General features: G+C 35.2%; 3 protein-coding genes across 7 annotated transcripts; all 3 read left to right on the forward strand.

Annotated features, from left to right (window-relative positions):
- The first annotated feature begins 275 nt into the window (after nt 1-275).
- LOC110688134 lies at nt 276-3,185 on the forward strand. Of its 5 annotated transcripts, none has more exons than XM_021864823.1 (3): nt 276-373; nt 496-567; nt 1,951-2,498. In XM_021864823.1, the coding sequence occupies exons 2-3, from the start codon at nt 519-521 to the stop codon at nt 2,193-2,195; spliced, it is 294 nt and encodes a 97-aa protein (XP_021720515.1). In that variant the 5' UTR covers nt 276-373; nt 496-518; the 3' UTR covers nt 2,196-2,498. The 5 variants fall into 5 exon arrangements, with proteins under 5 accessions (XP_021720515.1, XP_021720520.1, XP_021720519.1 ...); XM_021864828.1 differs by lacking the exon at nt 276-373 and adding an exon at nt 3,169-3,185 and having other exon boundaries at nt 380-567; nt 1,951-2,204; XM_021864827.1 differs by lacking the exon at nt 276-373 and adding an exon at nt 2,542-3,033 and having other exon boundaries at nt 380-567; nt 1,951-2,204.
- A 587-nt stretch (nt 3,186-3,772) lies between these two features.
- LOC110688133 (protein IQ-DOMAIN 1-like) lies at nt 3,773-6,995 on the forward strand. Its single transcript, XM_021864822.1, has 5 exons — nt 3,773-3,974; nt 4,083-4,313; nt 5,348-5,569; nt 5,769-5,882; nt 5,966-6,995. Exons 1-5 carry the CDS (start codon nt 3,906-3,908, stop codon nt 6,620-6,622), a joined length of 1,293 nt encoding a protein of 430 aa, XP_021720514.1. The 5' UTR covers nt 3,773-3,905; the 3' UTR covers nt 6,623-6,995.
- Nucleotides 6,996-9,022: 2,027 nt separating this feature from the next.
- Nucleotides 9,023-14,385, forward strand: LOC110688137 (vesicle-associated membrane protein 714). The gene is made up of 4 exons (XM_021864830.1): nt 9,023-9,337; nt 12,809-12,999; nt 13,480-13,643; nt 13,988-14,385. Exons 1-4 carry the CDS (start codon nt 9,121-9,123, stop codon nt 14,076-14,078), a joined length of 663 nt encoding a protein of 220 aa, XP_021720522.1. The 5' UTR covers nt 9,023-9,120; the 3' UTR covers nt 14,079-14,385.
- Nucleotides 14,386-14,517: the final 132 nt, after the last annotated feature.

The raw sequence follows: 14,517 nt of genomic DNA on the forward strand, positions 1-14,517 counted from the left end.
CTAGATTGACGTCATCCTATGTGGCCAATGACCAATGTTGGGTTTTCTTTCATTACATTGGGGTCGGTGAGCGCGTCGAATATTTCTCAGCCTCTAATAACTTGAGTCATATGACTCTAATAATATTTGTTGGTATAAAATTGTGCTTAGCTGATAATAACAACCTATAATTTTATACTAACAAGTGTTATTAGAATTATTAATAATTCAAGTTATTAAAGGCTGAGAATTTCACGAGTGGGTTTGGCCTGGGATCGCATAAGTCAAATAATACAATTATCTATTTATTGGATGATTAAGATAGAAATGGAATAAGTGAAAAAAAAAAAGCATAGTATCAAATCCACCAACTCATTTACCAAATTACCAACAGGTTTGTTCTGTCAACAGTCTCAAAACTAATCCATGTGCTTTACCAAATATCCCATATTCCATTTTTTTATTTTATTAAACTGTTCTTCATCCAGTTAAATATCTAATCATTCATTCTTACAGAATTTCGACTCAAATTTTCTCTAATGGCAGACCACCCAGCTGCTGCATCAAACACAGAAGATACTCACCCAAGTATGCAAATTTTTATTATCTTATATTTTCTTATTCTCCTCCATTCATTTAAGATTTTTTTGGTTTTAATTTTTGAATCTTGATTGGGTTCTGTTGCTGTTTGCGATTTGCAATACCTTGCTTTCTTCCCATTCTTAGTATATAATTTTATTATGATTGATGCTCGATTTTAAAAAATTGCAAATTTTGGCGTGGATTAATTAGGGAATTCATAGTTGTTCAAATCAATTGAGTGGTAATTTTTACAGCTGCATTCTTGAGTATTTGAAAGCAACCCAAATAAGTACTAAAATGGGGTCACTTGCTCTATTAATTAATTGGTGATTTTTTCTTGAAATACCCTACAAAAGGGTAGATGTAAAGTTGATAAATTGATCCTGCTGTTTGTAGGGATCTCTTCTTTTTAACTTTTGATTTAGGTAAAATGCTCCAATCAGGGGTAGAGCCCCTCAATTAAGCAAAGATGATTAAGTTTAACAATTAAGCGTGGTAAAGCCACTCCTACAATATCATCAATAGTAAACCTTTTGAATTCCTGGGGAGGCCCTTGAAGAATCATAATCATACATAGATAAGATGAGTTATGTATTGAATTGACCATCAGTTAGTGCCCCACCAACCTAATAATCCTATATCCGCCTTTGATTGTTATTTGCTAACCAATCTGCGGCTTTGTTGGCCTCATTGGATTGATGAATCAGCTATAATTAGGGAAGTACCTGTAGTTGCAAGGCTGATATTAGGAACAGCATATATCTAACCTTGGGATTGCTCTAGAACCGTTTTCATGAATATAGTTGGCAAGAATTCATATGAGCAGATTATGAATCATAGCGACAACAAAGTCCTAATCGATCGTGTTTGGATGTTCAGTGTTTCTTATGGAGAATCTATGAATTTCGTCCCAACTTTCAATTGTTCAAATTTTATTGAGTGTCAATCTCAACTGATTTGTAGTTTTAGAGTGTGAATTTGAAGTGTATTGAGAAGGTTACATAACAGTTTTAAAATAAAGGAAATTTGAAGTCGAAATTCACATTTCTACTGCCCTGTACTCTTTTTGATCACCTAGACCATCTGTTCTTACATCTACCTCAGAAGGAATTTATACTGCGCCTGATTTCTAGTCTTTGCAATTCACAAAACTTAAGTCTTTGAGATCTTTTGATGCTGTATGACTTCCAAGGGCATGGGTATATCTCTATAATAGGATCTGATCATAGAATACATTTTCAATCTTATGTGATGACGTGATGTTGTGGAAACATTAGGAAGATTTTCTCTGTTGCAATTGAAGAATTGTGGTACTCCGTTGTTGTTAGATAACTTGGTTTTATTAGTATCACAAAGCTTGCTTCTGAGGAGTTTGCTTCTTTATGACAGAGAAGGAGGTGAAAAGTCTTGATTTTTTTGAAAAAACTAAGGAAGAGATTGAAGCACTCTTTCATCATAAGTCACCAGCCTCACCACGTCACCGCAAGGAAACTCATGGGACAAGTGGTGATATAGATGAAAGTACACCAGTCGATGAAATCAAAGCTCCAAATGTATTCGAACGGGTGAAGGAAGAAGTTGAGGCCATTGTTGGAGCAATCCTTCCAAAAAAGGATTCTAAAGATGACAAATAAGAGAATGATGTAAGTTTCTGTTACAAGAATGTTTAATTTGATTCCAACTCTCTTCTCATAGAATTTGGATTCTGGGAATGAGTGTAAATCGTTTGACTCTTACTTGTTTGATTCCAATTCAGCCACCAGGATTCCTGGGCAGTTTGTTTATGTAAATTCTATCTGTTTTTGTTTTTAGAAATTACAGAGGATAAATGTTTCAAAATTTGGCTTCAAACCTTCAGTGTTTGCTCATGCATCAAATTTTTATGTTATGGGGTTTCGACTAGTTTTTTCATAAAATTTCAGAAGAAATCTTGGATATTTTTGTCCTCTTTTGTAATTGCTTTTCCTGGGGGCTTGCAAGCTCTTACAGACATTGTTGAATACGTGTGAAGGAATTCAATATACAAAGTACGGAGTACAAGAAATCAAATTTTTGCTTCATATTGGTGTCTGAACCTGAAGCCTGAAGGTAGTTTCAAGAATCGATTCTGGTGTTGACAATGTAATTTGCACTAGCAACGTGACTGCATATTCCCGATAAAATAGTTTCATTTTTCATTTTACTTGGTACATAGAAGCGGGCAGAGTCCGAGTATGCATACCGAATTACCGAATTAGCAGCTCCACAGTTCCAGCTTCCAATACTGGATTAGTACTTTCATGTCCTAATTTGAGGAATTTCAGACAATTATTAGTACTACTGTTGGAAGTGTTGGATTCTCCATTTGTACCACTTCCAACAGTTTATATATAGAATATATACTTTGATCCCACAAATGTTTTGTCCTACATGTAATTTAAACAGTTTCACTCCACACAAGAATACAACATACTCATGCAAAGTCAAACTGGAGTTGTCAACTTGAAATCTGAGTTGCATTATTTTAATTACTACGTATATACTTAGTACTACGTATATGTTTGTCATAATAACCGACGTTGATGATTTCTTCAGTTTCTAAATTTATTTGACTACAACAATCTCCAGGTAGGCAGGTACCCTTCCCCATGTACCAAAGTTTGAAGAGGTCCCGGCTTTGGGGTCCATGATATAAATATTCTGAACATAAAGAAGAAGATTGAAGAATTCAAATAACTACTGTCAATAAATAAGGATTTCTATTTCATTTTGAGGGAATGTTATTAGACATGTACTCTATAGTTACTCCGTAGTTATTTTAGTTCATGTTACTTCTCTTCTCCGGAATTTGATTTTGACACACCCTTAATTGATTTTGGTACTCTTATATGAAAAGAGCATAGAAAACCGTGAGTGTCAAAATCAATTTTAGTGTGCCAAAATCATTTCTCCTCTTCTCCGTATAACTTTTTTTCGAAAAATGATATTCATATGGGTAATATTTCGTCACTTTGTCATGATAACCCGAGTGAGATTGATGATGGATATGAGTAAATTTGCCTTTAACCTTAATATCCTCCTTTATTAAGGAAGCTTGTCTAGGGAAAAAGCATAGAAAAAGCAAAGCAATTTCCCTCTTCTTCTTCTCATCATTACCGTTACACTTCTCTACTTCCTCTTTCAAATTTCAAACATCTCCACTCTTATAACTCACTCACTCACTCACACTCTCTCTCCTCTTACTTGAACTCAAAATCTACCATTCGATTTTTTCAACACACTCTCTCTCTCTAAAAAATAAAAACAAACAATCCAAACAAAAACATAACCTTAAAATCTCCAAAAAAAACATAGAATTTCTCAAAATGGGTGCTTCATCAAATTGGCTAAAATCCTTAATCAATCTTAAAAAACCCAACTCAAATGATCATCATGTAAGCTTAAATTACTATAAAATTTTCATCTTTCTAAACATTCTCTTTCCTATTTTTCTGGGTTTTGTTTGTTCTGTTTTCCTTCTAAATCTTCAAGTTTGTTTGTAGGAGAAAGTGGGACAAGTGAAGAGTCGAAAAAGATGGAGACTTTGGAAAAATCCATCAGTCAAAGGTGTGGCGCAATCAGAACCGTCTGATTTTACATCAACGGCTGGTGGTGGAGATGCAAGAATTAATGCTGCCATGGCTGCTGTTATTCGAGCTCCTTCTAAGAATTTCTTGTTCGTTCGTCAAGAATGGGCTGCTATTCGTATTCAAACTGCTTTTCGTGCATTTTTGGTATAATATTTCTTCTTCTAAAAGTCTTTATTTTTCTGTTTTTTGTTTGTAATTTGCTTGTATGTTGTATTCAATTCTATAATTTGGGGTTATTAAGGAATTCTGCTTGAAAATTACATAATTGTTGAGTTGAGAGAGTAGAAAAATCTTAAATAAGTGATAGTAATGATGTGATCTCTCAAGACTCTCCAAATAATCATACAAAGATAAGATAGGAAACTAATAATCATATCCTAATAAGATAGAAACTACTAAATCTATCCTAACATAAATAAATTAAACAAACAAATATCCTAATAACTAAAACTCTTAAAGCCTGAAAATAGGAAAAATCCTTTCAAGTGAAAGGTTAAAACCCAGTAGGCAAAATCCTAATAATTAACAATAACTAAAAGATAGTGTAGGCTTTCTAAAAACTCCATGAATTTTCAAGAAAACCCATATTGGACTATTGCTCCCGCATCAAGTAATGTGGGAATGCTTATTGTTTTGTGACTAATAATTTCAGGATATTCTACTAAAATAGAATGTGGCTTATTTAAAGTGGGAGACTGGGAGGAATAAGTTGTTTGTGGTAATTTTGTGAAAAAACATGTTGATGTTTTGTGATTTTTAGCTAGCTAGAGTTTGATCATTTATGTCAACTGAAAATTTCAGTTATGTTGGATTATAGGTTATGGTTGTACATGGCATACAAATTTAAAGTTAGTTTTTTGGTAATCCTAATGGATGCCAACATATACTGTATAATCCATGATATTAAATGAATTGACTCTGTTATGCAAACTTTATGTTATGCCAGTTAGTGCTATATGAAACATAATTGAGGGAGTTTCTTTTATTTATGCGCAAAATTGAAGTATTGGAGTGTTATTTTATATGGTTCTGGTGCAAATTTCTATGATACCCTTTGAATTATTGTGGGAGTAAATCAGATTTGGTCCTCCCTTGCCACTTTAATTAAGGCGGGAGGTTAATTTGAAAGTATTGGGGTAATATTGATATTGATATGTACGTGTATCTATGATTGGTAGGCGAAACGGGCTTTAAGGGCCTTGAAATCCCTTGTGAAACTTCAGGCTATAGTTCGAGGTCGATTAGTAAGGAAGCAAGCTGCAGTAACTCTAAGGTGCATGCAGGCACTTGTTAGAGCTCAAGCGCATGTCAAGGCCCACCGAGTGAGGATGGCATTTGAAGGACAGGATGAATTGAGATCAGTCGACAGTCTTCAAGCTGATCCTGTTAAGGAAGCAGAGGTAAATGGATAACGAGTCGTATGCTTGAATTGTGAACATGAACTGTGTTACAGGGATAGAAAAGGTTCTTAAGATTCATTCATAAGATTTCTTCCCCTGCAGCCTTTAAAAATTGTTTTTGTGGGTGTTTTGAAATCCTTTCTGTTGGTTGGATCCACACTTTGTTTTTGTAGTGACATAAACTGTTGTCTGTTTATAGGAAGGATGGTGTGACAGTAGAGGAAGCGCGGATGAAATCAGGACAAAGCTGCAGTCAAGGCAAGAAGCAGCCATCAAGAGAGAACGGGCAATTTCATATGCTGCCACTCAACAGGTATACAATTTGCAAAAAAAAACAATTCCTACTACATACTATTTTATCAGCATGACATTTACAAGTCGTGCCTTCTATTACAGCAATTTAGAGGCAGCCCCAATTTGAACCTAGGGAAGAACAAATCATTTACCACTTCTCAGCCTCCGAAACTTGATAAGAGTGGCTTTGGTTGGAGTTGGTTGGACCGTTGGATGGCTAGCAAACCATGGGAAACTAGGTTGATGGAGGAAGTACGAAGTGACCTTCCATACATGTCTCCACTCTCTAAGATTTCCTCAAAGCAAAACAATTTGAGAGTTGACTATTCAAGTGTCTCTGAGCAGAATTCAGAAAAAGTTAAGATTGTTAGAAGGCCTAATTATGTAGGACATATTGCTCGAACCTCTTCTGAGCCAAATTCAAAACTTCTGACTGAAGAATCCTCAACTTCTACTTCATCATTATCAGCTTCTAGAACTCCAGTGTCTAGCAGCACAAGCAGAACAGACGACAGCAGTTGCAGCAAACCAAGATACATGAACCTTACAGCATCAAACAAGGCCAAACAGCAGAATAGTTTTCAAAGGCGGCCACTTAAGGAAATTCAGAATCATCATATGTCATGGACAAGAACAAGATTTAGTGGTGAAGCTCGGAGTAGTGTTGACTCGGTCCCTATGATCCCTCACTCTGTCCCTTTATGTGGAGATCTTTACCCACCTTTCCAAGTGGACAGATTTGATTGGAGGTATCGTTGAAGTCAAAGATGATTACTACAGTTTTGTTTTTTTGCTCTTCATTTGATTCCAATGAAGAGTTCAACAACTTGTTGTTATCTAATCTTATTGATACCAAAAAAAAAGAGTAAAGATCATCAAAGTAAGAAAGGATTGATGATTATGAATATCCAAAAGTTACAAGTGAAAAAATATATATTTCTGATATATTGTGAAATGTATACTAGGAAGCTAGGTGAAAATACATAGTGGAAATTAGTGTGTATGGGTGTGATTTAAAATATAGGCTTAAGCCATGTGTTTGTGAATTTGTAATTTAATTTTCATCTTAGCTTAATTTCATTATGTTTCATACTTTTAATTTGATATGAGTAATTCATTCATTGTGTTTTCTCTGCTTAATTTCTTTTTACCTAACAAATACTTCGTACATCAGTACATGTTTCGTTTATGAGGTAGTAGTATGAATAAAGTCTTGACATTGGCGTCCAGAGAAAGAATGAAGCACCACTGCACCATGACAAGATTGATAGAGTCTAAGAGGTTCATTATGTCTCGTTAACTCTCTATATTCTTCTTTCTTAATTTGTTCGAGTTTTGAGCTAAAGGGTTTTGGAATGCGTTACTTGAAGCAGCTTAAAATATAATCTTCAGATTGCTGAGCTTTTGATATCACATCAATGATTTAAGCCCCATTTATTAATTTAACAAAGGGTAAAAATAGGTAATTTCTAAAAATGTAAATAAAAACATTACGTAAAATATACTCTTAAATTACTCAATTAGTAAGTTCTCCATTTATGATAGGAACAACTAGCCTTATGTAGTTATGTACTTGACACAGTTCACTAAGGAGTATTAAGTTCGAAGCCATATTTTCAAAAACAGAGAAAATTCGTAGGCCAACTAAAGTGAGCTTACAAAAATGAGGGAATGGGCTGAAGACTTACGCTGCGGCCAATAAGCAAAACGAGACATTTTTTAATAAGCAAAATGATGTATTTACGTTACTTTTTTGTGAAATTTGAGTTCAATTTGGTTCCTTAAGCTCTATAATTGCACCCAAAACCTTAAACAGAAGGTTTTCCAACGCGCAAATCGATAAAAAATATAAATAAATGGAGAGTGGGCCTATTAACGGAATTTTTTTAACGGCATGATACGACAAGGTTACCGTGTGAAAACTAAATGTATACAGTGTAGAAAGTGACTCACAACATATAAAAGTGAAATTAACCGTATTACTATATAGAAAAACCTTTTTTTATTAAAAAAAAGGGAAAATAGTTTTTCTTTTTTAAAAGATAACTAGATCTCAGGGGTAAATAGGTAATTTCAATAACCCTAAAAACCAAAACCCTAACCGTAAACCCTAGCCCTAAACGCTAAACCCTAAACCCCTAAACTCTAACCCTAAACCTAAACTAAAACCCTAACCAAAACCCTAAACCCTAACTTTAAACCCTAAACTCTATCCTTCAACCTTAAACTCTAACCCTAAAACCTAATTTTAACCTTAAAACCTATGCCCAATAGTTAGATTACAGTATTGATAATTTGCTTGTGAATTTCCTTCCACCATCAACATAATTTTGTCGACCTCCATTATTGTAGGATTAAGGAATCTTCAACTTTTTTTCTCACAAAAAAAAAAAAAAAAAAAAAAAAAAACAGAATTTTCAACTTACATTGTTGAGAGCTGAAAACCCCAAACTTTCTAACAATCCCTAACCTTATTGTGAAAAAACATTTGTTCCAAAGTTAATGTCAATTGTGTTGGCTCTAACTAATGTTTCCACTACGTTACTAGAGTTCACACTTTTACCCCTGTCTAAACTAATGAGATGTCGATAGTGCCCTTTTGATAAATTTATTGTTGCTAATTTTTTTTTTCGACGGAAAATGTTCTTTTTTTAATTACTAAAGTTAGTTTTATAATGGTTTTCAAATTTTACTATTACCACAAAAAAAAAAATCTAAAAGTGTTTTTTACCACCTAATAAAAATATAAAAATTGTTTTTCACCACCTGCAGTCAAAATAATCATTAAACCTTATGGAATTAAAAAAAAACACTTTGATTTTTGTGCAAAAAAATGCACTTTAACGGTTTTGAAGGTTATTTTCCTTTGAGTTCGATTTGAGGTCAGAAGTTACAAAAAAAAGATATCTCATTTTATCTACTAACAAATGCTTTGTGTGACACACATAAAACAAGGTATATCCGATAATTTTTTTTTGTCAATTTTGATTGAAAGGGCCTAAATCACTCCAAAACCTTTAAAACCATAATTTTGACATTGAAATTGAAAAAGTTTTTTTAAACTGTTAACGGAAAGAGATAGTAAAAGTCAAAACATAAACGTACTTTTTTTTCCTACTAGTAAAATGATACTCCGTACTCCGTAACAAGCAACTGGTTAAATTAGCCAACGCCCAACAAAGTCGTTGTACAGCGGTCAGTTGTTCAAGGAAAGTAGAGAGAGAGAGCAGGAATTCGACCGATTAACAAAATAGCAAATGGCGATATTGTACGCGGTGGTTGCGAGAGGAACCACCGTGCTGTCGGAGTTCTGCGCCGTTACCGGCAACATCGGTGCCGTGGCTCGCCGTATTCTTGAAAAACTTCCGTCGGAAGCTGATTCCCGTCTTTGTTTCTCACAAGATCGGTATATCTTTCATATTTATCGGGCCGATGGTCTTACCTTCCTCTGTATGGCCAATGATACCTTCGGCAGTACTTTTTCTCTCTCTTCCTCTTCTATTCTCTGTTTTTCTGTCTTGCCTGTTTTTGTTGTGATTAGAGTGTTTGATTCATTACTGCTTGCTTTATTTTTAGGGCTTATTTCATCTTACTCTGGCAAATTGATTTAGTGTTTGGATTTTGTGAATTGTCTATTTGTTTCTCTTGATTTACGTCTTTTAATTGGTTAATATTCATATACGAGAACAATTGAGGTTTTAATTAAGTAAATGTTTGAGGATATGATTACTATGTGCTATTGAGGAATTTGGATCTGGTTGTTGGGGGGGAGAGAGAATTGGTTAATTTTGATGTTGATGTTTTACTAAGAGGAATATCTGCTTTAGTGATATTAGTTGAAGCGTAGAAGCACTTTGGCACGCAGTTTAAGGAAGACATTAAACTTAATAAACGAACAAATTAATTGACAAAAAATTGCCACCAACAAGAAGAAAATTATAAGTTGATACAGTTTATATTATATCTTAATTCATCCATTTACGTAGTCTACTCACTTCCTCAAATAGCACAATATAAGCACAAATTGAAGAGAATGGAAAAGAAAGTGGGATGGGCAATGGCCTACTGAACTAAATAAACTATTGTCCATCTTCTTCACCTTTCCCACAACACAAGATTTGGATCTTGAAAAGGAGAAGCTTAAAAGCCACTTACTCATTGAAAAAAAATTGTGTTCCTGAGACAAAAGAAGTAATGCAAGCAAGCCATTACCATCTGTGTATGTTGATGATTTGCCACAAGTTTCGTCACATTCAAGCTTTGTGTAGCTATTTTGTGTTCCTTGGCTACCAAGACCAATCCCCATCTATAATTTCAATGCCGTATCAGCCATCACACTCCCTTTCGTCTTCCTGTAATTGATGATAGTATTAACAATTGAGGTTTTTGAATGTTTGCAAGATTATTTAAATCACACTCATTTACAACATGTTACATCTAACCATCTATATATATTTAGAGGTGTTCATTTTCTCATATCATAAAAGGATGTTATTCTTCTTCTGGAAGTATTCTGTGGTATGGTTGTACCCTACCATGTGCCTTTGACATAGTCCCTGCAGTAATGATATTGGACTTTGGGCCTATGGCTGATTGACTTTGAAGGTGGAACAAGATTTTACCTCGCCTACACGAACCAAAATTTTATCTCGCCAACCATGATCCTCTCTTTCCTCTCCCTTCTGTCTAATGTTATGTGTTTCAGCAAACCCAGCCTCTTCATGTAATTAACTCCTTCTATTCAAGGTCATCTTTGGTTTTCCCCCTTTACGTTCCTTATTGGTGTGTTTTTCGATCACTCTGTCTGACATGCCCAAGCCAACACAATATGCAACTCCAACTTTCCTCTTATGATCTTCATTTCTAATTCTATCTTTTAACTTTTAAGGCATACAATTTATCTCAACATATGCATCTTTGCTATTCTTGCTTAAAAGGATCTTTCTTGAATGCCCTTGTTTGACCCATAAACCCTGGTGTGATAGCCGTATGATGCTTTATCAAACATATAGCTTCCATGGTATGCTAGGTCACATAATACCCTTCTCCATTTGAGCTAAGAGTTGAATCAATGCCTTATCAAATGTATAGCTTCCATGGCAGACCGCTCTGGTATAAACCCAAATTGGTTGTGTGAGATCCTCATATATTTCTCATTCTACTGTCTATCATTATCTCCCATAGTTTTATGGAGTGGTGATGAGCTATATACCTTGGTTGTTCACCCAATCTTGAGCCTCCCCTTAAAGTACTCTTCCTTGTGGCATCTTGTTGGGTTGTGTAGATTCTCATTCCACAGTCTGAAGTCTATTATTCTCTCTCATAGTTTCATGGAGTGGCTGATTGTTCACCCAATATTGAGCCTCCCCTTAATGTAATCTTCCTCGGGAGAGTGTAATAAATGAGGGTTGAGGGGTAGGGTAGGGGCAAAAATGGTGTTTCAAATTAAAATGATTATGCAACTCAAAAGAGTGGTCTACATTCTACATCATTCATCTGTTTCATCCCATGGTTTCCAGAAGACTTAGCTGTGAGGGACTCAACCCTCACCTACTCTACTACACACGAAAGTCAGGAGTGAATAAGGAAAAACAGAGCAAAATAAGGCAGCTAGCAGTGGTGTTTCATTAATGAAAGAGAAAGCAAACGGCAGCTTTAGCCTACCAATCTCCAAGATAGTATCTTTAGGATACAACTCTCAATTCAAAATCAGTCTAATCACATGCCAAAACTTCTCACCCTAACCTCTTAATTTATATACAACAAGGATTACAAAATAGTACTAGCTGTCCTTAACTTTCTTGTCTTCATTCACTACCATTGTCTTGCCATGGTTCCACTCCCCAGAGTTGCTACTGCTGCTCAGGCCTTGTAATTGTCTTTGTCCCCTTGTGCCACCTCCTCATTTGTGGCTGCTGTGTTGATTGGTGGAAGGCTTGGTTGGACAACCTTACCCCTTCTTTGATATTGCTTGAGAATAGGTGGCTTAATGGTCCATTACATTAGCATTTGTTACAGTGCATTTTTACATGTGTGGGTGTATGTGCACACAAGTTGGGAGGTGTTGAATGTCTTTTGTGACTGTTCTGTCAGTTGGACAAATGTGAAGGCGTAGACAACTTTTTTGACTTTTACGCTCTTTTGATTTCAGGAAGTTTTTTGTTGGCTTTAGTCCTTATGTTAATAAAATCCCGGATAGACAACAGCAAAAGAGATTGTACAAAGTAAAGGGAGTGACTTTTACTCCTCTAGATGTGCTATAAAACCTTGTGTTGGCTATTGGATTTTTTTACCTAGTCTCTATTATCTTGATCATGTTATTGCAATTGCGATTGCAAACGTGGTTATAGAGTTGCAAAAGTGAGGGATTGCGTTGTGTGTTGTGTTCATTGTGGCATCAATTGACAAATTGGAAGGATTCCGTGTTATCTTAGAAATATTAGTCTAAGTGTTTGTTATCTTGTAGATTGTACTAGAAAATACCATTTGCAGAGGGTTGTGCGGTATTGTGAAAAGTAAGTTGCTAATATTTCTATTAATAAGCTTATCCTTAAAAATGCGAGTCTAAAGTTTTCTCTTGTGAATCTCTATAGTACGATATGTGAATCAACTTTAGGAATGGCTTGTAATTTCTTATGCAGTAACATAAGGGTCTATAATGGATGTCACTGTCTAATTTTAAAGGCCTTTATGAATGGAATTTACTTAGACTAATCCTTTGACTAAATTTCAGGGCAAAGCCCTACTGAACTGTTGGATTCAAGTTCTGATTGAAAGTTCTTATTCACAATTTGCATGGAGGCTCAGCCTCTTTATCTTGTCTTGTACTTATGTCCTTGCTCTATGTCTTCAACACTGTAACTTTTCTGCATAAGTTCCTCATCACTGTGTTTGATTGACTAGTTCTTGTAGTCTTTTCTTATCTGTCTTTTTGTTGTTTGGTAGGACGTATCCCGTTTTCATATTTAGAGGAGATTCATATGCGGTTCATGAAAAATTATAGCAAAATAGCCCAGCATGCACCTGCTTACGCTGTGAACGATGAGTTTTCAAGAGTTTTGCATCAGCAAATGGAGTTCTTTTCCAGCAGCCCTTCAGCAGATACTATAAATCGTGTCAGAGGTGAAGTTAACGAGGCAAGTTTTGTTTAGGTTTTAGCACTTTTGCTAGTTTTCAATATTTTACGTTCTCCTTATTGCTTCAACTCATTTTGATGCACATATTGCATCATTTATTGCAATTTGCGGAGAAGGCTTGCTAATTGTTATGCAGAAAATCTTGCTTGCTCTTATTGAATCATTTTACCATTAGCGATTATTAATCTTGGTTGACTGGACAGGAGTAAGACCCTTTTGTATGTCCCCATCCATCTTCCATCAGCATGAGAGCTGAATATCACTTGTGCTGGTTTACCCTTACAATTAGCATGAAATCATGGAAAAGCTTATTTGATTGTGAAAGTTATCTTCATATCTATTTTTGTTGGTTCTCAATGGTTAGGATTTGTGTGTAATTTTTATGAAGTCTTCCTTTATCATTAGCAAACAGGAGTTCCATTACTAACAAGCTATTACATTTAAACTGAACATTTTCTGAAAATTTATTGGTTTGTCCAGATTCGGACAATTATGGTAGAAAATATCGAAAAGATACTGGAGAGAGGTGACAGAATTGAGCTCCTTGTAGATAAAACTGCAACGATGCAAGATAGTGCTTTCCATTTCAGGAAACAGTCGAAGCGTCTTCGTCGTGCCCTCTGGATGAAAAATGCCAAGTTGCTGTAAGATTCACTCGCCTTTCTAGTTTCTACACAGTTCTCTCATGTCTTGAATCAAATTTCATTGGCCTCAATTGTGTTTATAAGTAAAGTTACAGAAACAGGTAATGTGGACTATATGGTGTGTGTTGTAGGGAGGAAGAGGGTACAGGGATCCATTTGATGTTTTAATTCTTATTCATGGTGATTCTTTTTTGGTTTCCTCGGACAAAGTTTGTGCGTGAGGTTTAGATGCAGTTGGAACAATGAATTCAGCACCTCATGTTGATAGTTAAAAACGACAAGGCTTAAGTTTTACAGTCTCTAAGCTGATTACCATTGTGACAGGCTTTTTAACATCCTTGCAGGGTTTGGCTGACATGCTTGCTGGTTGTACTTCTGTTTATTATAATTGCTGCTTGCTGCGGAGGTCTTACTCTGCCAAATTGCAGATCTTAGCTAGTTGTCTTTCTGGCATCATTTCTGAAGTTATTCACAGGTCTTTGTCAGTTGTTTATCTCTTGTAAGAGAGGCGATTCCGCGACTGTGTTACCCTACATGTTTGGGATGTCAAGATGTGTTTGTTCCTCTCTGAAAGTCTGTACAAAAAAAAAAAAAAAAAAATAAAAAAATAAAAAAAAAAAAAATAAAAAAACTGAATTACATTTCCACATTTATCAAAATGCGTGCATGTCTCATACTGTATTTGCTTGATTTACACGAAATACGTAGTATGTGAATATGGATCGTTTCTGCAGTTGTCTTACTTGTCTATATTTCTTCATGATGACAAACACGTTTGGCGGCAAATGCTATTGGATTTCTGATTTTAAAAGAGCCAGAATATGTGCTCATTGTTCTTTGGCCCTGATCCCTGAAATTTACATTGGGTTTTGTT

The sequence above is a fragment of the Chenopodium quinoa genome, unplaced genomic scaffold, assembly GCF_001683475.1.
Source record: "Chenopodium quinoa cultivar QQ74 unplaced genomic scaffold, ASM168347v1, whole genome shotgun sequence".
Lineage (NCBI taxonomy): Eukaryota > Viridiplantae > Streptophyta > Magnoliopsida > Caryophyllales > Amaranthaceae > Chenopodium > Chenopodium quinoa.

Excerpts from the sequence above, each read along its gene's own strand:
- LOC110688133 (XM_021864822.1), top strand. The coding sequence starts at position 3,906 with ATGGGTGCTTCATCAAATTGGCTAAAATCCTTAATCAATCTTAAAAAA. Across the intron at positions 4,314-5,347 it reads CTGCTTTTCGTGCATTTTTG|GCGAAACGGGCTTTAAGGGC; the intron begins GTATAATATTTC and ends TATGATTGGTAG. Across the intron at positions 5,570-5,768 it reads ATCCTGTTAAGGAAGCAGAG|GAAGGATGGTGTGACAGTAG; the intron begins GTAAATGGATAA and ends GTCTGTTTATAG.
- LOC110688137 (XM_021864830.1), top strand. The coding sequence starts at position 9,121 with ATGGCGATATTGTACGCGGTGGTTGCGAGAGGAACCACCGTGCTGTCG. Across the intron at positions 13,000-13,479 it reads TCAGAGGTGAAGTTAACGAG|ATTCGGACAATTATGGTAGA; the intron begins GCAAGTTTTGTT and ends TGGTTTGTCCAG. Across the intron at positions 13,644-13,987 it reads ATGAAAAATGCCAAGTTGCT|GGTTTGGCTGACATGCTTGC; the intron begins GTAAGATTCACT and ends ACATCCTTGCAG.
- LOC110688134 (XM_021864823.1), top strand. The coding sequence starts at position 519 with ATGGCAGACCACCCAGCTGCTGCATCAAACACAGAAGATACTCACCCA. Across the intron at positions 568-1,950 it reads CACAGAAGATACTCACCCAA|AGAAGGAGGTGAAAAGTCTT; the intron begins GTATGCAAATTT and ends TCTTTATGACAG.